The sequence below is a fragment of the Neoarius graeffei genome, chromosome 11 (genome assembly GCF_027579695.1).
Source record: "Neoarius graeffei isolate fNeoGra1 chromosome 11, fNeoGra1.pri, whole genome shotgun sequence".
Lineage (NCBI taxonomy): Eukaryota > Metazoa > Chordata > Actinopteri > Siluriformes > Ariidae > Neoarius > Neoarius graeffei.
In genome coordinates, this window is record NC_083579.1 from 39,598,924 (window position 1) to 39,623,180 (window position 24,257).

Genomic DNA, 24,257 nt, shown 5'->3' on the forward strand with positions numbered 1-24,257 from the left:
AGAAGGAGTCCTATCGGGCCATGTTAACCTCCAGGACTCCCGAGGCAGCTGACGGGTATCGGCAGGCCAGGCGTGCTGCAGCTCGGGCAGTTGCGGAGGCAAAAACTCGGAACTGGGAGGAGTTCGGGGAGGCCATGGAGAAGGACTATCGGTCGGCCTCGAAGAAATTCTGGCAAACCGTCCGGCGCCTCAGGAGGGGGAAGCAGTACTCTGCCAACACTGTTTACAGTGCGGGTGGGGAGCTGTTGACCTCGACTGGGGACATTGTCGGGCGGTGGAAGGAATACTTTGAGGATCTCCTCAATCCCACCATCATGTCTTCCACTGAGGAGACTGAGGCTGATGACTCAGAGGTGGACTCGTCCATTACCCAAGCCGAAGTCACTGAGGTGGTTTGCAAGCTCCTCGGTGGCAAGGCACCGGGGGTGGATGAGATCCGCCCTGAGTATCTCAAGTCTCTGGATGTTGTGGGGCTGTCTTGGTTGACACGCCTCTGCAACATCGCGTGGCGGTCAGGGACAGTGCCTCTGGAGTGGCAGACTGGGGTGGTGGTCCCTCTTTTTAAGAAAGGGGACCGGAGAGTGTGCCCCAATTATAGGGGAATCACACTTCTCAGCCTCCCAGGGAAGGTTTACTCCAGGGTACTGGAGAGGAGAATTCGACCAATAGTCGAACCTCGGATCCAGGAGGAACAATGCGGTTTTCGTCCTGGTCGCGGAACACTGGACCAGCTCTATACCCTTCATAGGGTGCTCGAGGGTTCATGGGAGTTTGCCCAACCAGTCCACATGTGCTTTGTGGATCTGGAGAAGGCATTCGACCGTGTCCCCCGTAGTATTCTGTGGGGGGTGCTTCGGGAGTATGGGGTTCGGGGCTCTTTGCTAAGGGCTGTCCGGTCCCTGTACGAACGGAGCAGGAGTCTGGTTCGCATTGCCGGCAGTAAGTCAGACCTGTTCCCAGTGCATGTTGGACTCCGGCAGGGCTGCCCTTTGTCACCGGTTCTGTTCATAATTTTTATGGACAGAATTTCTAGGCGCAGCCAGGGGCCAGAAGGAATCCTGTTTGGGAACCACAGGATTTCATCTCTGCTTTTTGCGGATGATGTTGTCCTGTTGGCTTCTTCAAACCAGGACCTTCAGCATGCACTGGGGCGGTTTGCAGTCGAGTGTGAAGCGGCTGGGATGAGAATCAGCACCTCCAAGTCCGAGGCCATGGTTCTCGACCGGAAAAGGGTGGCTTGCCCTCTCCAGGTTGGTGGAGAAGTTCTGCCTCAAGTGGAGGAGTTTAAGTATCTCGGGATCTTGTTCACGAGTGAGGGAAGGATGGAGCGTGAGATCGACAGGCGGATCGGTGCAGCCTCCGCAGTGATGCGGTCGCTTTACCGGTCCGTTGTGGTGAAGAAGGAGCTGAGCCAAAAGGCGAAGCTCTCAATTTACCGGTCGATCTACGTTCCGACTCTCACCTATGGTCATGAGCTTTGGGTAATGACCGAAAGGACAAGATCGCGGATACAAGCGGCCGAAATGAGTTTCCTTCGCAGGGTGGCTGGGCGCTCCCTTAGAGATAGGGTGAGAAGCACAGTCACTCGGGAGGAGCTCGGAGTAGAGCCGCTGCTGCTCCACATCGAGAGGAATCAGCTGAGGTGGCTCGGGCATCTTTTTCGGATGCCTCCTGGACGCCTCCCTGGGGAGGTGTTCCAGGCATGTCCCCCCGGGAGGAGGCCCCGGGGAAGACCCAGGACACGCTGGAGGGACTATGTCTCTCGGCTGGCCTGGGAACGCCTCGGTGTTCTTCCCGAGGAGCTGGCCGAGGTGTCTGGGGAAAGGGAAGTTTGGGCTTCCCTGCTTAGACTGCTGCCTCCGCGACCCGGTCCCGGATAAAGCGGAAGAAGACGAGACGATATTGATTTACTCTGTCGTTCTACCATCAAAAGGGAGGAGAATAAAAATATAAAAATGTATCCAAGAGTACTTTAGTTATTTTTTTCTAGTGTTTGTCTCCAAACAATAAGGGTATCTAAAGTCTAAAGTCCTTCCCGCGCCATGCAATTGGGCGGCACCGATCTCCGTTTCCATAGCCCTCGGCCTCTCGCCTATACAGCTAGGGTTACAGTGGTGGGCGAGTCCTCTGGTAACCATGAGAGTTTGACTCCCCACTCGCACCTGTATTGCAGCATGCCTTGCCAGACGGCAGTGAGTACCATTTTTATGATGGTCTTTGGTATGACCTGACTGCAAGTAGAACTCGCGATCTCCTGATCGAGAAGCAGACACGCTAACCACTAGGCTAACTCGCGGTAATAAGGGTATAAACAACCTGAAAACCTTTCTGGAAAGTGAATAATTAAACAAGCCTCGTTTCACTGCATAGACCAAAAACAATAGAGTTTCCTGACCAGAAATTCTGGATATATCTCAAAATACACACAGATCACACAAACACATACTGTGGATAAATTCTGAAACAAAGTCACAACTAGGATAGTTATACACAAAGATATTTAAAAATCAGACCTAATAACTGCATTTCATGTATTTTCTTTTGGACAGGTACTATGTTTAGATTCTGTCTCCAAGGCCATGATTTTATTCCATTATGCACAATACAGTAGTATTGAGGTTCAGATAAAACACTGCATTCCATATTTGCATCAAATGAACATTCTATCTAATTATTTGCTTATCTTCATGATTCAAATTGTGCTTTTTGCTCTCTTGACCTATTAATCAATGATGTGTAGTGACATACGTTCGGCTGAAGTGTGCATACTGGTAGCAACAGTGAAGTAGATTAGAAATGGAGAAGGTAAATATAAATGCAAGTGAAAATGTCTTAGAGGACCAACTCACTCATAGGTCTGCACTCCACACTAAGTCCACCAAAGAGAAAGAGTGCTGTGTCCGAAACTGCATTTAGTGTATGCCATGAGCGGCCCAAAGGAAGAGTACTGGTTGGAACACTAAAACAATAGGAAAACATAAGAAAGTACATTATATGGCCAAAAGGTATGTGGAACATCTCATCCATGTGTAGAATTTACCAAATTCTTGCTACAAAGTTATCGAGCATGTCTTTGTATGCTGCAGCGTTAAGATTTCTCTTTACTCGAGCTTAAAGGTAGACCTTTCAGGTTTTTCAAGTTTAGGTCATAAAAAGAATTTTCCCTGATGCCCAATTATTTTTGTTTCGTGAACCGAAAGCCACTAAAGTCGAATCACAGACACTCAATTCTATTACAGTAGTTTAAAAAAAATAAAACAATTAATAAATTTAGGGCCATGTGGCCCTAAATTCTCTGCTATTTTTTCCTGCTTCACCATGACCCAATTCAAGATACTGCATCGTGCATCATATGGTGGGTTTTCCCCATTCGCACAAGGTATTGTGGGATACAAATTTGAAACAGGAGAGAAAAATGGAGGACATGAGTGTGCGAATGAAACGTGAAAGACCGACTACAGTAACGGAAAGCGAGAAGAAAAGACATTATGTTACGAAGGAAAGGAAACACAGGACCAAACTAATAAATATCGGCGGTCAGTGAGCACCTCGGTGTGATCAACTGTTCGTTTGGCGAGAGAATGATGCAACTGTCAGTGCACGGTCAAGGTAAACCTGTAGATGGCAGTAATGCAACACTGGAAGCCGGCTGCCATAAAACCCAAAAGAAGAAGAAAAAGAAGGGGAAGAAGGTAAACCTGCGCATTAATTGCGAGGGAATCCCCTCAAATTAAATAACTCCCAGCCACAGAATGGCCTGTTTTTGGTTTGTTTGGGGTTTTTTTAGATATTACAGAAATAAACATATACAGTGGTGCTTGAAAGTTTGTGAACCCTTTAGAATTTTCTATATTTCTGCATAAATATGACCTAAAACATCATCAGATTTTCACACAAGTCCTAAAAGTAGATAAAGAGAACCCAGTTAAACAAATGAGACAAAAATATTATACTTGGTCATTTATTTATTGAGGAAAATGATCCAATATTACATATCTGTGAGTGGCAAAAGTATGTGAACCTCTAGGATTAGCAGTCAATTTGAAGGTGAAATTAGAGTCAGGTGTTTTCAATCAATGGGATGACAATCAGGTGTGAGTGGGCACCCTGTTTTATTTAAAGAACAGGGATCTATCAAAGTCTGATCTTCACAACACGTTTGTGGAAGTGTATCATAGCACGAACAAAGGACCTCAGAAAAAGCGTTGTTGATGCTCATCAGGTTGATAAAGGTTACAAAACCATCTCTAAAGAGTTTGGACTCCACCAATCCACAGTCAGACAGATTGTGTACAAATGGAGGAAATTCAAGACCATTGTTACCCTCCCCAGGAGTGGTCGACCAACAAAGATCACTCCAAGAGCAAGGCGTGTAATAGTCGGCGAGGTCACAAAGGACCCCAGGGTAACTTCTAAGCAACTGAAGGCCTCTCTCACATTGGCTAAGGTTAATGTTCATGAGTTCACCATCAGGAGAACACTGAACAACAATGGTGTGCATGGCAGGGTTGCAAGGAGAAAGCCGCTGCTCATCTGCAGTTTGCTAAAGATCACGTGGACAAGCCCGAAGGCTATTGGAAAAATGCTTTGTGGATGGACGAGACCAAAATAGAACTTTTTGGTTTAAATGAGAAGTGTTATGTTTGGAGAAAGGAAAATACTGCATTCCAGCATAAGAACCTTGTCCCATCTGTGAAACATGGTGGTGGTAGTATCATGGTTTGGGCCTGTTTTGCTGCATCTGGGCCAGGACGGCTTGCCATCATTGATGGAACAATGAATTCTGAATTACACCAGCGAATTCTAAAGGAAAATGTCAGGACATCTGTCCATGAACTGAATCTCAAGAGAAGGTGGGTCATGCAGCAAGACAACGACCCTAAGCACACAAGTCATTCTACCAAAGAATGGTTAAAGAAGAATAAAGTTAAATGTTTTGGAATGGCCAAGTCAAAGTCCTGACCTTAATCCAATCGAAATGTTGTGGAAGGACCTGAAGCGAGCAGTTCATGTGAGGAAACCCACCAACATCCCAGAGCTGAAGTTGTTCTGTACGGAGGAATAGGCTAAAATTCCTCCAAGCCGGTGTGCAGGACTGATCAACAGTTAGCGGAAAAGTTTAGTTGCAGTTATTGCTGCACAAGGGGGTCACACCAGATACTGAAAGCAAAGGTTCACATACTTTTGCCACTCACAGATATGTAATATTGGATCATTTTCCACAATAAATAAATGACCAAGTATAATATTTTTGTCTCATTTGTTTAACTGGGTTCTCTTTATCTACTTTTAGGATTTGTGTGAAAATCTGATGGTGTTTTAGGTCATATTTATGCAGAAATATAGAAAATTCGAAAGGGTTGACAAACTTTCAAGCACCACTGTATCACAATGAACAAATTTCAGAGGGAACTAAATTTCACCAATTTTATGAAATCGAAAGGCCGTCTAGCTTTAAAGGCCTAATCCAAACCTGTTCCAGTGTGCGCAAAGCAAGATCCATAAAGACGTGGTTTGCCAAGGTTGTAGTGGAAGAAGTCAAGTGGCCGGCACAGAGCCCTGACCTGAACCCCACTGAACACTTTTGGGATGAACTGGAACACTAATTGTGTGCCAAGCCTTTTCATCTGACATCAGCTCCTGAGCTCACTAATGCTCTTATAGCTGAATGGGCAAATCACCACAGCCATCTTCCAAAATCTCGTTGATAGCCACCCCAGAAAATTGGCTTTTATAGCAGAAAATAGGAACCAACTCCATATTAATGCCCATGGTTTTGGAATGGGACACTCAACAAGCACATCTCGGTGTGATGGACAGGTTTCTATATACTTTTGGCCACAGAGTGTATACTGTTGTGACGACTTGTCATAAATATAAAGGAACATAGAGAGGAACTGCAGCCATATTTCAAAGCAAATAAAAAGTCAGACTGGGTGAAGATTTCATCTAAGATCCATAGTTTGTATGGAAATTTCTTACATTTCAGACCACGTCCATGTATTTAAATCCAGACAGTGAAGGTCACTTTTTCTTGTCTCCTGTCAAGATGAAATGCATAACAACATTCTGTAAAAGACCATAAATGCATTTCTGTTGTTTGGTATACACAGGGAAAAAGACAAACTAAAATGTATAGGGATAATTATAGGGATATTTATTAATTTTATTGACATTATTTCTATTTAAGAGAACTTCACTGATCCACAAAGATGGCAAAAAGATATTCAGATACTCAAAGAAATACAAAGAGACATTCAGCAGCAAAAAGTATTAATAATAATGAAACTGAATGGGGACCTACCATTATTCGTCCACCACAGATATATCCTTCATTACCGATGATGGCACTGGCATGGGCAGCCCTCGGGGCAGGGGCATGCCCCTACATTAAGCAAGGATCATTAGTCAGATTTAAATTGACTGCCAAAATATTTCTAAGATTAAGAAAACACTGATTACGCTTAAAGTGCTATAATGCAGAGGCACTGGTAACCCAATCTGAAATAAATGTCTATAAATTGTATACACACAAACGTTATCGATCTTTAGAAGTATTTAAATGTCTTACAAATGTTTGTGGTTCTGTCCAACCTTTTGATCCTGGGTCGAACACATGAACTTCATTGTTCCAACCCCAAAAGATATCTTCAGCCTTGAACAAGGGAAATGAAGTGCTAACAATCGAACAATTGTGTGCGCATATTTATTTGTTTCAATCTTAATTAAATGTGCTGATAAATTACCCAAGAAGCTTCATCCACAATGAAAGTGCCAGGATTTTTGATTTCACTGAGATGCTTATGACCATATCCACCGAAGTAAATAATCCTGTCAAGGACACAACATGCTTTTATACTGATACACTGGAAAGAGTTTAAAGCATATATGCAGAGCCATGGCCTCACTTTTTGTTTATAAATGCATTGAGACCTCAAGAATGGCACAAGAATAGTTTTAAATGTTAACAATAAATCTAATATAGTAATTTTTACGATTAAAATGATTCACATAGGTAGCGGTCTGAGTGAATGACCTTGACGTCCGTAACGTCACAGCAGGAAGGCTATTGCCACTGTACTAAAACACAGAGCTGACTGCAACTTCGATCCTCCATTTTGAGCTAATTTATCACCATGCCAAGTAGATGTGTTGCTGGCAGGTGCAGCAACACGACAGAAGGTGGATTTACGTTGCGTTCATGGTCCAAGAATGTTCAAACTGCAAAGATTTGTACGTGTTTTGCAAGAAGTTCACAGGCACATTGGGCGGCTATGAAGTGGTCTCTCCTCTGCTCTGCACATTTTACTGAAGACTTGTACGAAACCTCTGATCTGTTGAGGAGCGTTGACTGTAAGCCCGTATTGAAAGAGGGTGCAGTATCAACAATTAAACAAAAGAAAACAAGAAATGTATTTATTTAATTTTATTTTTTTAAAGTGAGTTCAGTTGCACCAGTTCTCCCGGAGCTTGAGCCGAGGGTTGTTGGTAAAACCTGGGATGGAATGGGACGGGACAGATCGCTCGGGCAGTGACCTCCCCGTGGTTGTTGCTAAAACTGGTGACATCCCGTTCCGTCCCAGGTTTTAGTAATTGCCTAAGCCGAGCAGTAATGGCGGAGTAGTCAGTATGGAGAGAATGGAGAATGAGTGGAGCAGCCGTCTGATTTCTAAACTGAATATTGCTGCCATCTCGCTCTTGATGAACGGAGAACTGAATGAACAACTGAAAGTCAGATTGTTTCAAAACAATCAGCCGCAAGATCGACCTTCAAGAAGCGAGAACACAGACGGGTAAGCTCCGACTCTCATTTGGATATAAAACAGCAAAAACAATTCGTTGTTTACCTGCATTTAGATTAATACATGTAACTTGTATTGTGTGTTTAAGTTACTGGTATAAGATCATTTAATTTGCTTCAGAATGTGATTGTCTCAGTTCATCTGATTATTTAATTAGCCTTTTACGTTTTATCAGTGAAAATGCATGCATGTACGCTGCATAAGTTATAACACCTATCCTGTTTTAATGAGAGTCAACCCACAATCAATGAAGTCAAATCAGTCTTAGTTGAGCAAGTCGGTAACAGTATTTCTTACTTTCACCATAAATTATTTATTTATATGACTTTTGTCTATAGCTGTAAAAGGCCTTGGCCTTAAAACCCGTTCCCGCTGTGACGTCACGCACTCAGGGCTGCCTGGCTCAGCGGGGCAGCTCGAATGCCAACTTTGCGGTCGATTTTAACTCTCAAAAATATATATATTTTTAATTCCCATTTATGCAGCATGCAAGAGTCAAGGATGGAGATACTATCCACTCAGAAATGTATTTAAAAATAAAGGTTCTGTGTATGTGCTTTAAGTTTAGGTGGAATAGGCCAAATTTAGAGCCATTTATTACTAAGCAGGGATGTCATATAAACATACTATCATTATGATTATCAGGAAAAATTACATTAGAACATTCTTTCCTGAGCATATTCGGTGTATTGTCAGATTTAGTGGTAACATTATGATATAATTTTGTCTAATTTAATTATTAATAGGTCAATATTTTATTTGTGTAAAACTGGATAAATTGCCCCCAAAACAGAAGTCCTGCCTCCGTCTACGTTTATATCCTAATGTCCCTGTGGAAAGAAAACATTACCGTCAAATTTTTTTAAATTATAAGTTTATAATGTGAAATTAATTATCAGTGTGATTACAGTGCCTTGCAAAAGTATTCATACCCCTTGAACTTTTTCACATTTTTCCACCTTACAACCACGAACTTAAGTTTTTTATTGAGATTATGTGATAGACCAACACAGAGTAGCACATAATTGTGAAGTGAAACGAAAATGATAAATGATTTTCAAAATTTTAAACAAATAATAAAAATCTGAAAAATGTGGTGTGCATTAGTATTCAGCCCCCTGTACTCTGATACCTCTAAATACAATCCAGTGCAATCAATTGCCTTCAGAAGTCATCTAATTAGTTAATAGGGTCCTACTGTGTGTAATTTACTCTCAGCATAAATACACTTGTTCTGTGAAGGGCTCAGTGGTTTGTTAGAGAACACTGAAGAACAAACAGCATCATGAAGACCAAAGAACTCACCAGACACGTCAGGGATAAGGTTCTGGAGAAGTTTAAAGCAGGGTTAGGTTATAAAAAATATCCCAAGCTCTGAACATCTCAAGAAGCACTGTTCAATCCATCATTCAAAAATGGAAAAAGTATGGCACAACTGCAAACCTACCAAGACATGGCCGTCCACCTAAACTGACAGAGCGAGCAAGGAGAGCACTGGCCAGAGAAGCAGCCAAGATGCCCATGATCACTCTGGAGGAGCTGCAGAAATCCACAGCTCAGGTGGGAGAATCTGTGCACAGGACAACTATAAGTCGTACACTCCACAAATCTGGCCTTTTTGGAAGAGTGGCAAGAAGAAAGCCATTGTTGAAAGACAGGCATAAGAAGTCCCGTTTGCAGTTTGCTAGAAGCCATGTAGGGGACACAGCAAACATGTGGAAGAAGGTGCTTTGGTCAGATGAGACCAAAGTTGAACTTTTTGGCCTAAATGCAAAGCGCTACGTGTGGTGGAAAACTAACACTGCTCATCACCCTGCACACACCATCCCCACTGTGAAACATGGTGGTGGCAGCATCATGCTATGGGGATGCTTTGCTTCAGCAGGGACAGGGAAGCTGGTCAGAGTTGATGGGAAGATGGATGGAGCTAAATGCAGGGCAATCCTGGAAGAAAACCTGTTGGAGGCTGCAAAAGACTTGAGACTGGGAAGGAGATTCACCTTCCAGCAAGACAATGACCCTAAACATACAGCCAGAGCTACAATGGAATAGTTTAGATCAAAGAATATTCATGTGTTAGAATGGCCCAGTCAGAGTCCAGACCTAAATCCCATTGAGCATCTGTGGCAAGACTTGAGAATTGCTGTTCACAGACGCTCTCCATCCAATCTGGCTGAGCTTGTGCTATTTTGCAAAGAAGAATGGGCAAAAATTTCCATGTCTAGATGTGCAAAGCTGGTAGAGACATACCACAAAAGACTTGCAGCTGTAATTGCAGCAGAAGGTGGCTCTACAAAGTATTGACGCAGGGGGGCTGAATAATAATGCACATCACATTTTTCAGATTTTTATTTGTTTAAAATTTTGAAGACCATTTATCATTTTTGTTTCACTTCACAATTATGTGCTACTCTGTGTTGGTCTATCACATAAAATCTCAATAATGAACTTTTAAGTTCGTGGTTGTAAGGTGGAAAAATGTGAAAAAGTTCAAGGGGTATGAATACTTTTTCAAGGCACTGTACCAGCATCATCCACTGTCTTGTCCCTTGAGGTAAATGTCAAACATGGTTTTTAAACATGCTTTATAAAATCGCACACTCTTTAACTGAACCTCCATCTCTGAAGGTAATAGTTGATTCATGCAGTCAGGTCTGTTCTGTTGCCTGAATGTATTATCAATGTCTTTTTTTGTTATATAAACATTTTAAAATGTCTGCTGGCATCTGTAGAAAGTGGATAAGCAATCTTATCTGTTTTGATGGTGTGTCATGGATATTCTAGCAGCTATTATTATCATCATTACAACAAACTGAATTGATTAGGTATATGTTATGGGATGAAATCAGAGTCAGCAGATCCATTCATCCATCTATTATCTGTACCCGCTTATCCTGTGCAGGGTCGTGGACAAGCTGGAGCCTATCCCAGCTGACTAAGGCCCTGTCCACACGGCAACGGATTCAGGTGAATCCGATACAATTGTTTATCGTTTCGGCCTGGCGTCCACACGGCACCGGGGTTTTGGGTGCCCCAAAATGCAATCTTTTGAGAACGGGTTCCAGAGTGGAAAGATCTGGCAACGTTGCCGTTGCGAAGTTGTCTGGATGAGTAGAACGGATTTGTTTACGATGACGGCACAACCACATGACTGTCAGTGCTTCAGGCCGGGTAGAAGTGTAACGAACTCGAAGCGAGTTGTCAACAAATCCTATAACTTGGTTCATGAAACGCACTTACAAAATATTTTCACTGTGAATATTTATTGTGTAATGGTGCAAAGTGAGAGAGAGAGAGAGAGAGAGAGAGAGAGAGAGAGAATAGCCCTTAGGGCAGAGTCAATCCCGCCAGCAAAAATAGGGAAAAAAAGGAGCAATCTCACCTCTTCAGATGTTGGTTTAAGTCCTACAATACATTCCTCAAAAAGGGCGTAGAAGAACAAATTAATCCATCAACGTGTAGCATTCAATTTATTCCGGACCATTAAAGACGCCGCCTTCCGCGTAGAATCATACGTCATCCTCGCCGCCATATTGGATAGGTCAAAGCGGAGAATAAAGATGCCTCATTCATGTGCTGCGTTTAACTGTACCAACAGGTTTGCCGTCCAAACGAGATCACATGGGATTACCTTTCACAGGTGAGACTGGAAAAATACTTTTCATTGTATTTGGTCATTATAATGTAATTTTACGAACAGATTTTCCTGACTTTGTGGCTAATATGAAGTCTCGCGCATAATAGTTTATGCGCATGCGTCCTTACTTCTTCTATTGTTCTGGTGTCTCCGAAGGGACCGTCTTACAGCGCCCCTAGAGGTGTGGCATGTGTATTGCATCGTTTTCAGCAAGCGTTGCGTTGCCATATGGACCTGATATTTTACTGATTTGTTGCCCATGTGGACGCGATATTTTTTTAAATAACATCTCGTTGCCGTGTGGATGTAGCCTATGAGTGAGAGGCAGGGTACACCCTGGACAAGTCGCCAGATCATCGCAGGGCTGACACATAAACAAACAACCATTCACACTCACATTCACACCTACGGTCAATTTAGAGCCACCAATTAGCCTAACCTGCATGTCTTTGGACTGTGGGGGAAACCGGAGCACCCGGAGGAAACCCACGTGGACAAGGGGAGAACATGCAAACTCCGCACAGAAAGGCCCTCGCTGGCCACGGGGCTCGAACCCGGACCTTCTTGCTGTGAGGCGACAGCGCTAACCACTACACCACCGTGCCGCTGCATTTTTCACAATTTAATTTGAAAAGGTAAACTTTCATATATTCATTATACGTAAAGTGAACTATTTCAAACCTTTTTTGTTTTAGTTTTGATAATTACGGCTTATAGCTCATGAAAATCAGAAAGTCAGTATTGCAAATTGTTAGAATATTTCCTAAGATCGATCAAAAAAGCATTTATAATACAGAAATGTCATTTTGCTTCACTCGCTTCATTCACTCGTGATATATCCATTTACCACTCAAAGTTAAACTTCATATCTTTGCGCAGCCGTGTAACACACACACACACACACACACACACACACACACACACACACACACACACACACACACACTCATAATGGTGCAATAAAGAAAAAACCTCCAGTGAGCAGCAGTTCTGTGGATGGGAATGCCTTTTTCATGAGAGAGTTCAACAGAAAATGGCCAGACAGGTTCGAGTTGACAGAAAAGCTACAGTAACTCAGACAGCCACTCTGTACAATCGTGGTGGTAGAAATAGACTGGAGGCTATTTTGAGAGCAAAGGGAGGCCCTACCCAGGAGTAGTATAGTGTTCCTAATGAAGTGCTCCATGAGTGTACATTTTACCAGCCCTATTACCTACATGCTCCTACCTTCCTTTGTGAACCCAGCAGGAGAGCTTGTCACGGGGTGAGGGCAGTAACCCTGAGCAATGACTTAACTTCTTCCATGTATATTTCCCATTGTGAAGATTTACAGAATAGTGCTAGAACAAATCATACAACACAATATTCAGACCAGAAGGCAAGTACACCATATAGCCAAAAATATGTGGACATCTGGCCATCACACCCACATCTGCTTCTTGACCATCCCATTCCAAGACCATGGGCATTAATATGCATTATTATACAGTTATAACAGCCTCCACTCTTCTGGGAAGGCTTTCCACTACATTTTGGAGTGTGATTGTATGGATTTGCCCATTCAACCACAAGAGCATTAGTGAGGCCGGGCAGTGACGAAAGCCTGACATGCAGTCTGTGTTACAATTCAACCCTCTTCAAGTGAGGTTGAGGTCAAGGCTCTGTGCAGGCCACTCAGGTTCTTCCACTCCAACCTTGGCAAACCATGTCTTTATGGACCTTGCTTTGTGCACAGGAGCACTGTTATGCTGGAACAAGTTGGGCTACGTCTCAGTGCGAGTGATGGGAAATCATAATTCTACAGCATACAAAGACATTCAGGGTTCTGGGTTTGAGCCCAGTGGCCGACGAGGGCCTTTCTGTGTTGAGTTTGCATGTTCTCCCCATGTCTGCGTGGGTTTCCTCCGGGTGCGCCGGTTTCCCCCACAGTCCAAAGACATGCAGGTTAGGTTAACTGGTGACTCTAAATTGACCGTAGGTGTGAATGTGAGTGTGAATGGTTGTCTGTGTCTATGTGTCAGCCCTGTGATGATCTGGTGACTTGTCCAGGGTGTACCCCGCCTCTCGCCCATAGTCAGCTGGGATAGGCTCCAGCTTGTCCGCGACCTTGCACAGGATAAGCGGTTATGGATAATGGATGGATGGATGGACAAAGGCATTCTAGACAATTGTGTGCCTCCAACTTTATGGCAACAGTTTGGAGAAGACCCACATATGGGTGTGATGGTTACTGTAGATGTCCACATAATTTTGGCCATATTGCATATATGGTTTAAGCCTAAGAGATGACTGACACTGGGATTACCTCATTGGTCTGACCATCATCACTGCAGCCACCAAATATATACATGTTTCCATTTAGATTGCAACCACAGGTACCTGACATGGATGGAGGAATTTCCCCCATCATCTCACACCTTTTCCTGTAAACATATAAATGCACTGAATAAAATATATATTAGACCATATTAAGACACAATAACGTATAAATGTTTGGCATCAGTTGTTCTGTCTGTGAACTTTAATTGTAACAGTGATTAAAAATGGATTATACTAATTAGTGCATACAAATGTGCATATGAAAGGCTCCATGTATAATATTATAATGTGATATTATAAACAATATTATAAATAATACCATAAACCAGTGTCCAGGTCATACAACCAGATCTCATTGTTTGGGAGGAAGACTTCATGATCAGCAACTGACTTAAGAATACAGAAAAATGGGAACAAATGTAGGTTAACGATTTCCTCATTCAATACTGATCCACACATCACGGAAAATATTTAGACTCATGTAGATATTCAGGCACTGCCTAAAAGGGGAGCTCCTGATGAGCGTATGAGCAAAATATTTGCAAGGGCACAAAAACAACAACCTGAAGAGAACAACAATAATATAGCATACGGTATGAACCATTGAGTTGTGTAGTATATTTTACATCAGGCTGAGTGGGTGGGTGGATGAGCAACTGAGTGAGTGAGTGGGTGGGTGAGTGAGTGAGTGAGTGAGTGAGTGAGTGAGCGACTGAGTGAATGAGTGGGTGGGTGGGTGAGCGATTGAGTGGGTGGGTGAGTGGGTGAGTAACTGAGTGAGTGAGTGAGCGACTGACTGAGTGAGTGAGCGAGCGAGTGAGTGAGCGACTGACTGAGTGAGTGAGTGAGCGAGTGAGTAGGTGAGCGATTGAGTGAGTGAGTGGGTGGGTGGGTGAGTGAGTGGGTGGGTGAGCTACTGAATGAGTGGGTGAGCGACTGAGTGAGTGAGTGAGTGGGTGAGCGACTGAGTGAGTGAGTGGGTGAGCGACTGAGTGGGTGGGTGGGTGAGCGACTGAGTGGGTGGGTGGGTGGGTGGGTGGGTGAGCGGGTGGGTGAGTGTGTGAGTGAGCGGGTGGGTGAGTGTGTGAGTGAGCGGGCGACTGAGTGAGTGAGTGAGCGGGCGACTGAGTGAGTGAGTGGGCGGGCGACTGAGTGAGTGAGTGGGTGGGTAGGTGAGCGATTGGGTGGGTGGGTGGGTGAACGACTGAGTGAGTGAGTGGGTGGGTGGGTGAGCGACTGAGTGGGTGGGTGGGTGAGCGACTGAGTGAGTGAGTGAGTGAGTGAGTGAGTGAGCGACTGAGAGTGAGTGGGTGGGTGAGCGACAGAGTGAGTGGGTGGGCGAGCGACTGAGTGAGTGAGTGGGTGGGCGAGCGACTGAGTGAGTGAGTGGGTGGGCGAGCGACTGAGTGAGTGAGTGGGTGGGTGAGCGACTGAGTGAGTGAGTGAGTGAGTGAGTGGGTGGGTAGGTGAGCGATTGGGTGGGTGGGTGAGTGAGTGGGTGGGTGAGCGACTGACTGAGTGAGTGGGTGGGCGAGCGACTGAGTGAGTGAGTGGGTGGGTGAGCGACTGAGTGAGTGGGCGACTGAGTGAGTGAGTGGGTGGGTGGGTAGGTGAGCGATTGGGTGGGCGGGTGAGTGAGTGGGTGGGCGAGCAACTGAGTGAGTGAGTGAGTGAGTGAGCGACTGAGTGGGTGGGCATGTGGGTGAGCGACTGAGTGGGTGGGCGGGTGGGTGAGCGACTGAGTGGGTGGGCGGGCGGGCGGGTGAGCGATTGAGTGAGTGGGTGGGCGAGCGACTGAGTGAGTGAGTGAGTAGGTGGGCGAGCGACTGAGTGAGTGAGTGAGTGGGTGGGCGAGCGACTGAGTGAGTGAGTGGGTGGGCGAGCGACTGAGTGAGTGAGTGAGTGGGTGGGCGAGCGACTGAGTGAGTGAGTGAGTGGGTGGGCGAGCGACTGAGTGAGTGAGTGAGTGGGTGGGCGAGCAACTGAGTGAGTGAGTGAGTGGGTGGGCGAGCGACTGAGTGAGTGAGTGAGTGGGTGGGTGAGCGACTGAGTGAGTGAGTGAGTGAGTGAGTGGGTGGGCGAGCGACTGAGTGAGTGAGTGAGTGGGTGGGTGAGCGACTGAGTGAGTGAGTGAGTGGGTGGGCGAGCGACTGAGTGAGTGAGTGAGAGGGTGGGCGAGCGACTGAGTGAGTGAGTGAGTGAGTGAGAGGGTGGGCGAGCGACTGAGTGAGTGAGTGAGTGGGTGGGCGAGCGACTGAGTGAGTGAGTGAGTGAGTGAGTGAGTGGGTGGGCGAGCGACTGAGTGAGTGAGTGAGTGGGTGGGCGAGCGACTGAGTGAGTGGGTGGGCGAGCGACTGAGTGAGTGAGTGGGTGGGCGAGCGACTGAGTGAGTGAGTGAGTGAGTGAGTGAGTGAGTGGGTGGGCGAGCGACTGAGTGAGCGATTGAGTGAGTGAGTGGGTGAGCGACTGAGTGACTGAGTGGGTGAGCGACTGAGTGAGTGAGTGGGTAGGTGAGCGATTGAGTGGGTGGGTGAGTGAGTGAGCGAGTGAGTGAGTGGGTGGGTGAGCGGGTGGGTGAGCGGGTGGGTGAGCGATTGAGTGAGTGAGTGAGCGACTGAGAGGGTGTCGTGAGTGGGTGGGTGAGCGGGTGGGTGTGAGATTGAGTGAGTGAGTGAGCGACTGAGAGTGAGTGGGTGGGCGAGCGACTGAGTGAGTGAGTGGGTGGGCGACTGAGTGAGTGAGTGGGTGGGTGGGTGAGCGATTGAGTGAGTGGGTGGGTGAGCGACTGAATGAGTGGGTGGGTGAGCGACTGAGTGAGTGGGTGGGTGAGCGACTGAGTGAGTGGGTGGGTGAGCGACTGAGTGAGTGGGTGGGTGAGCGACTGAGTGAGTGGGTGGGTGAGCGACTGAGTGAGCGATTGAGTGGGTGGGTGAGCAATTGAGTGGGTGGGTGAGTGAGCGGGTGGGTGAGTGAGCGAGTGGGTGGGTGAGTGGGTGGGTGAGCGACTGAGTGAGTGGGTGGGTGAGTGACTGAGTGAGTGGGTGGGTGAGTAGGTGAGCAACTGAGTGAGTGGGTGGGTGAGCGATTGAGTGGGTGGGTGGGTGGGTGAGCGATTGAGTGAGTGATTGAGTGGGTGGGTAAGCAAGTGAGTGAGTGGGTGAGCGATTGAATGAGTGAGTGGATGAGTGAGTGAGTGGGTGAGTGAGTGGATGAGTGATTGAGTAAGTAAACCCACAGACTGCGAAAGCCTTGTATTTTGTAGTGCTTTTCTGGTTTTGACCCTGTTTGTGTTTTTGGACTTTGGGTATCTCTGATATCCTTTCTGTACCTCGCTCAACCACTGTCTGTTTTTCTACTCTGCCTTTGTCTCTGTTTTGGATCTGTTTGTTAGCGTGTTTTCAATCAAACTCTTCTTGCACTTACATCCATCTACTGCCCTTACATAACAGAAACTGTCAACTGTCCAACAAGCTAGTGGACTAACAAAACTGTTTTAACTAGTTTTATATGAAACTGTCACGAATATTTTCTGTAAAATGTGTTATTAAATAATCCCATGTTATTTTTAAAAAAGCAAATTAAAAATAAGCACTGGATAAAAAAAAATCTATGTTATGTAAATAAAGATTTAAATTTCATTGTCCAGTGGTCAAGTGTTTATGAGATACATTGCCTTACACTTACGACTGGGTTCCCTGTGGTGGTACATGTTCGTTGTTCATACATATGGACGTCGTACAGTCAAAAGCCATCAAAATCTGGGGTGGGTTTCCCAAAAGCCTCTTAACGCTAACAGCATCTTAACTAGGAGAGAGAGTATTCATTGTGATGCTCGCGCTACCATTTAACGATGATCTTTGTGCTACGATGCTTTTGGGAAACTCACCCCAAGTCGATGCATTACCGTATTCTCTTAAGTATGGAGCTCTGCTCCATACATGCTTCATGTGCATGAGGAGTTCAGCTAATAAAAGTGTTATTACTGTCAAAGTGGAAGTATTAGAGGCAGCCTACACCCAGGCCTAGTAGGATAACAGATTTCAAAAATTAATTATGAAGAGGTTTTAGTCTTAAGGAAATATAGTAAAAGTAATAGTGTATTCTTTTTAAAAAATCAGTAGAGGTCACAATTACTGCAAGTTAATTTCTATATTGTTAAATCAGGAAAATGCAATACACCTTTATAAAAAAAATTGTCATTGTTTAGTAGAACAGTTAAAGTAAATCAATATTTTGTTTATCTGTCCAGTTAGGGACAGGAATGAACATGTAACATGTCTTGAATGAAGGTCATCTAGAAATACAGATGGTTTGGTTTTGAATCAAGAAAAATGATTCCGGGAAAGAAGAAAAAAAAGTTTTTAAAATAAAATGCGGTTTGATGTGTTTCCACAATTTATATATATATATATATATATATATATATATATATATATATATATATGGGTCCGTCTCAGAAACTGGTCTCTTATTTGGGACATTATGGTCAAAAAATAAATTTTCTAATTTTCCTTTTTTTTTTTGCATTTACCTAACACTCAATGTTTCTTTTGTCATGTTTAATAAGAATAAAGATAGTATCTTGCTTTATCTGGCCTCCACTGTGGAAATTTTTTTTTATTACAATTCAAATGCTTTGGTAAAATTTATTTTCATATAAAATAACTACATCATGAAGAATTAAAGCCCCTCCTTCACAGAGGAGTGAAAATATTGAATAAATTTCCTCTTTTTGATTGCTCGGGTTAAAAATGCCAAGTTATGATGACTGAATTGATTATTCACTTAAATATGAATAATATGATACATTTTGGGTATTTGATATGGCGAAACAGGACAATAGGACACAATGGAAAAATCAAGAACACACCGGAAAGATGAGAATAACAACAGTGACTGTACCGGCTGAAGGTCATGCGGGTCTCTGCTGCGGTGCGCGAGCAATGGGACATCACTACTGCACCAGACGGCGCAGGGGCAGGACAAAATGACTGGTCATAGATTCCAGGGCTTTACATTAACTTTTTTGCTCACCGGCCACTGTGGCTAGTGGTTTTCCCAAGTCACTAGCCATTCAGCCTTTTCACTAGTCACAATTTTGTTGCCAGGAAATCGCAGTTTTTTTCTTCACCATGATACGTTAAAATTCGGAAGATCTAGATTTAATTATGAATGGCAGCGTATAATGTATCTCTACAGTAGCACTCAAGTATTCAGTGCTGTTAAAGTCGCTCCCTATATGAAAACATGGAACCAATTCAGACAAAAATATAAACAGAGTATTCTGTTTATTGAACTCAAATTCAAGCCCCTTACAATATGAAATATCGTATAATATGAAAAATAACATTCAGTACAGGGCGGCATGGTGGTGTAATGGTTAGTGCTGTCGCCTCACAGCCAGAAGGTCTGGGTTCGAGCCCCGTGGCGAGGGCCTTTCTGTGCGGAGTTTGCATGTTCTCCCCGTGTCCGCGTGGGTTTCCTCCGGGTGCTCCGGTTTCCCCCACAGTCCAAAGACATGCAGGTTAGGTTAACTGGTGACTCTAAATTGACGTAGGTGTGAATGTGAGTGTGAATGGTTGTCTGTGTCTATGTGTCAGCCCTGTGATGACCTGGCGACTTGTCCAGGGTGTACCTCGCCTTTCGCCCGTAGTCAGCTGGGATAGGCTCCAGCTTGCCTGCGACCCTGTAGAACAGGATAAAGCGGCTAGAGATAATGAGATGAGATGTGCAAGTATTATGTGTATTATCAAGTATTATTATGTATATTATGTATTATCTATTAATAGTGTGTATGTATATTATGTAGAACAGGATAAAGCGGCTAGAGATAATGAGATGAGATGTGCAAGTATTATATGTATTATCAAGTAATATTATGTATATTATGTTGTAACACTCCCTACGTGTGGGTGGAGCACTGAGGACGGCAGGACAGAGATCAGGTTTGGGAAAAGGCTTTATTGCCACACTTTTCAGTGAACAATCGTTACGGTGACTAGACAGACACACACACACAGCCAGCGTCTAGTCCGGAGATCCCCCTCTGCTCTCACTCTCCCTCCTTAAATAGGGCGCGGTCACTGGGAAGACACACACAAACACAGGTTAATTGTTCTCAGGTGTCGTGATTCTGCCACTTACCTTCCCTGACTCCGCCCTCCTGTCACCGACCGGCGCTTGACCACGCCCCCGCTGCCACATACCCCCACCGCCCGACTCAGGCCGGGCGGCCGTCCGGCCTGCAGCCGACTCCCCCCCCCCTTGACGGGAGAGGAAGTCCGCCACGACCATCTGCGCCCCCGGCCTGTGGACCACCTTGAAATTAAAGGGTTGGAGCGCCAGATACCAACGGGTGATCCGCGCGTTGGCATCTTTCATGCGGTGGAGCCACTGGAGGGGCGCGTGGTCCGAACAGAGGGTGAAAGAGCGCCCCAGCAGGTAGTACCGGAGGGCGAGGACCGCCCATTTGATCGCCAGGCACTCCTTTTCAATCGTGCTGTAGCGCCCCTCACGCACTGACAGCTTCCGGCTGATGTATAAGACCGGGCGATCCTCCCCCTCCACCTGCTGGGACAAAACGGCCCCCAGCCCTCTGTCCGACGCATCCGTCTGTAACATAAAAGGGAGAGAGAAGTCAGGGGAGTGTAAAAGTGGCCCCCCACACAGTGCAGCCTTTACCTCCGAGAAAGCCCGCTGGCACTGCTCCGTCCACTGGACCGGATCTGGCGCCCCCTTTTTAGTGAGGTCAGTCAGCGGGCTGGTGACGTCCGAATAATTAGGTATAAACCTACGATAGTAGCCAGCCAGCCCCAGGAACTGTCTCACCCCCTTTTTGGTCTTGGGCCTCGGGCAGGCCGCAATCGCTGCTGTCTTATTAATTTGGGGACGCACCTGCCCGTTGCCCAAGTGGAAGCCCAGATACCGTACTTCCACCCGCCCAATCGCACACTTCTTTGGGTTGGCAGTGAGCCCCGCCCGTCTCAGCGACCTAAGGACGGCCCTCAGGTGTTGCAGGTGCCGCTGCCAGTCGTTACTATAAACGATAATGTCGTCCAGGTAGGCGGCCGCATAGGTGGCGTGGGGCCGGAGGACCCGGTCCATCAGCCGCTGAAACGTAGCGGGCGCCCCAAACAGCCCAAACGGAAGTGTGACGAACTGGTGTAAGCCAAACGGTGTGGAAAAGGCCGTTTTCTCCCGGGATAATGGAGTCAAGGGGATCTGCCAATATCCCTTCGTTAAATCCAGTGTCGAGTAGAAGCGAGCCGTGCCTAGTCGATCGAGCAGCTCATCAATACGAGGCATTGGGTACGCGTCAAATTTAGACACCGCGTTGACTTTTCTATAGTCCACACAGAACCGGACCGAGCCGTCGGCCTTGGGAACCAAGACCACCGGGCTGCTCCAGTCGCTGTGGGACTCCTCGACGATGCCCATTTCGAGCATGGCCTGAAGTTCTTCCCGAACCACCTTTTTTTTGTGTTCGGGTAGTCTATAAGGGCGGCTACGCACTACCACCCCCGGGGGTGTCTCTATGTGGTGTTCTATGAGGTTAGTGCGACCGGGCAGGGGCGAGAACACATCCGAAAACTCGGCCTGCAACTGGGCGACCTCCGTGAGCTGGGTCGGGGAGAGGTGGTCTCCACAGGGGACCGGAGAGGTACGTGATGCCAAACTCTCTTTTTGAACCTCCGGCCCCAGCTCCGCCTTCTCCGGAACTACCGACACCAACGCCACGGGGACCTCCTCGTTCCAGAGTTTGAGCAGATTGAGGTGGTAAATCTGTGGCGCCCCACCCCTGTCTGTTCGCCTCACCTCATAGTCGACGTCCCCGACTCGCCGTGTGACCTCAAAGGGTCCTTGCCACTTGGCGATTAATTTGGAGCTCGACGTGGGCAAGAGTACGAGTACTTTATCTCCCGGTGTGAACTCTCTAAGGCGCGTACCCTTGTTGTACAGGCGGGCTTGCCGTTCCTGGGCCTGCCGCAAGTTCTCCTGAGTTAGGTGGGTGAGCGTGTGGAGTTTTGCGCGCAGGTCCATAACGTACTGAATTTCATTCTTACTTTGTGAAGGTCCCTCCTCCCAATTTTCCCGCAGCACGTCCAGGATGCCGCGCGGCTTACGCCCATATAATAATTCGAACGGGGAGAACCCCGTGGAGGCTTGAGGGACCTCTCGCACTGAGAACAGCAAGGGTTCGAGCCACTTATCCCAATTACGTGCGTCCTCACTTACGAATTTCTTAATGATATTTTTGAGGGTGCGGTTGAACCGTTCTACTAAACCGTCCGTTTGTGGGTGATATACACTGGTGCGGATCGGCTTAATCCCCAATAACCCATACAGTTCGCGCAGTGTTCGTGACATAAACGTAGTGCCTTGATCAGTCAGAATCTCTTTCGGGATTCCAACTCGGGAGATGACGCGGAAGAGTGCCTCTGCAATACTGCGTGCTGAGATATTGCGCAGAGGCACTGCTTCCGGGTATCGCGTTGCATAGTCCACTAGAACTAATATAAAGCGGTACCCTCGTGCTGACCGATCTAATGGCCCGACGAGATCCATCCCAATTCTTTCAAACGGGGTCTCGATTAACAGTAGAGGGCGCAATGGCGCTTTTGGAATGGCCGCTGGATTTACTAACTGGCATTCGCGGCATGCCGTACACCACCTACGGACATCGCCGCGAATCCCCGGCCAATAGAAACGGGCCATTATTCGGGCTAGTGTTTTATCCTGCCCCAAGTGTCCAGCCATGGGATTAAAGTGAGCCGCCTGGAATACCAATTCCCGGCGGCTTTTTGGAATCAAAAGCTGCGTGACTCGCTCCTTAGTTTGAGTGTCCTGCGTCACTCGGTATAATCTATCCTTCATAATCGCGAAGTAGGGGAAGGACGGGGTGGCGTTCGGCTGGAGCGTTTGACCATCGATTACTCTCACTTGGTCAAACGCATGCCGCAGAGTCTCGTCTCGCGACTGCTCTAATGGGAAATCCGTGAGGGAATCCCCAATAGAGAGAGGAGGGGCCGGCGGCTCCTCACTCTGACGCGGAGATGACGTAGACGGCTCTGTGACAGCTGCTCCCGCCAAAGCGACACCGGGACCTCCCCCTGTCAAATGGCAGGACCCACTCTCGACTAGGCGTGTCATTAAACCCCGAAATCCCGGCCAATCCGTCCCCAAAATTAACGAGTGGGTAAGGCGAGGATTAACCGCCGCCTTCACTATAAATTTTTCCCCTCTGAAAATAATGTGGACCGACACCAAAGGGTAGCTGTGAACATCCCCGTGCACACACAACACCTTCACCCCCTGTGCTCCCCCCAATGCCTCGTTTTGAACCAGGCTTTGGCGAATTGAGGTCTGATTACAACCAGAATCCACCAACGCCTGATATGTAGCCCCTTGGATACTCACCGGTATGCGATACGCTCCGGCCCGATCGAGGGCGGCCTCTGGCGCGTCGGGGATCCGAACCACCGCGCCCACTTCCATTGCTGTGCACTGCTCATGAAGGTGGCCCGGCTCCCCGCAGCGCCAGCAAACCGGCCCGGGCTTTCCCTCTGCACCGGTGATCTGGGGCTCACTCACCTGAGATGGGGGAGAGACAGACACAGAAGGGAGACACGGGAGGGCACCGCGGGTGCGGCGGGCCGGCTGGGGTGGAGCCGGCCCCCGCCTCCGCGGTGGGGGAATGGGGCAGGGACGGGACACAGGAGGAGAGGGAGAGAGAGAGAGAGAGAAGAGGAGAGAAGAGACGATGCCATCTGCTGTCCTGCCGCCGGGACAGCCGCCAGATGATCCTCCGCCAGCTCGACTGCCTGATCCAGCGACGCCGGGCGGTGGCACTGGACCCACTCCGCGGTTCCGGCTGGTAAGCGGGCGACGAACTGTTCCAGTACCACCTGGTCGACGATTCCCTCGGCGTCGCGATTGTTGGCCCTCAGCCACCGCCAGCAGGCGTCCCGGAGCTGCTGGCCGAACGCGAACGGCCGGCCGACTTCCTCCAGTTGCAGCGCGCGGAAGCGCTGGCGCTGTTGCTCCGGTGTGCGCCCCACGCGCTGGAGGACGGCCCGGCGGAGGTCCGCGTAGGCCAGCCGGCGGTCGGCGGGGAGCTGTAGCGCGGCCAGCTGCGCCTCTCCCGTGAGCAGGGGGAGGAGGCGCGCCGCGCGCTGCTCGATCGGCCACCCCGAGGCTTCGGCGACCTGTTCGAACAACGTGATGAACGCCTCGGGGTCGTCCTGCGGGCCCATCTTGGTGACAATGAGGGGAGACGGGCCCGCGGCCGGAGCGCTGGTGGACCCCGCCGACGCGAGAAGATGCCGGAACGCCTCGCGATCTTCCTGCTGGGCCAGCACCAGGGCTTCGAAGCGCTGCTCCTGCTCCTTTCGGAGAGTGACGAGTGCCTGGTGCTGGCTTTGCTGAGCCGTGGCGAGGGCGTGGACCAGATCGGTGAACGGGGAGGATTCCATGGGGCTGCTGGTTTGGTGCTCCACGTC

General features: G+C 47.3%; 1 protein-coding gene across 1 annotated transcript in view; it reads right to left on the bottom strand.

Annotated features, from left to right (window-relative positions):
* LOC132893835 (kelch domain-containing protein 1) overlaps positions 1–24,257 on the bottom strand; it is a 33,293-nt gene that overhangs the window by 5,228 nt on the left and 3,808 nt on the right. The window contains exons 2-9 of the mRNA XM_060932988.1: positions 14,078–14,148; positions 13,745–13,862; positions 12,667–12,779; positions 6,747–6,831; positions 6,572–6,655; positions 6,305–6,385; positions 5,983–6,041; positions 2,850–2,959 (exon numbers count right to left, since the gene is read on the bottom strand). Coding sequence (XP_060788971.1) covers positions 2,850–2,959; positions 5,983–6,041; positions 6,305–6,385; positions 6,572–6,655; positions 6,747–6,831; positions 12,667–12,779; positions 13,745–13,862; positions 14,078–14,148 — 721 coding nt within the window. The remainder of the gene's footprint in view (positions 1–2,849; positions 2,960–5,982; positions 6,042–6,304; positions 6,386–6,571; positions 6,656–6,746; positions 6,832–12,666; positions 12,780–13,744; positions 13,863–14,077; positions 14,149–24,257) is intronic.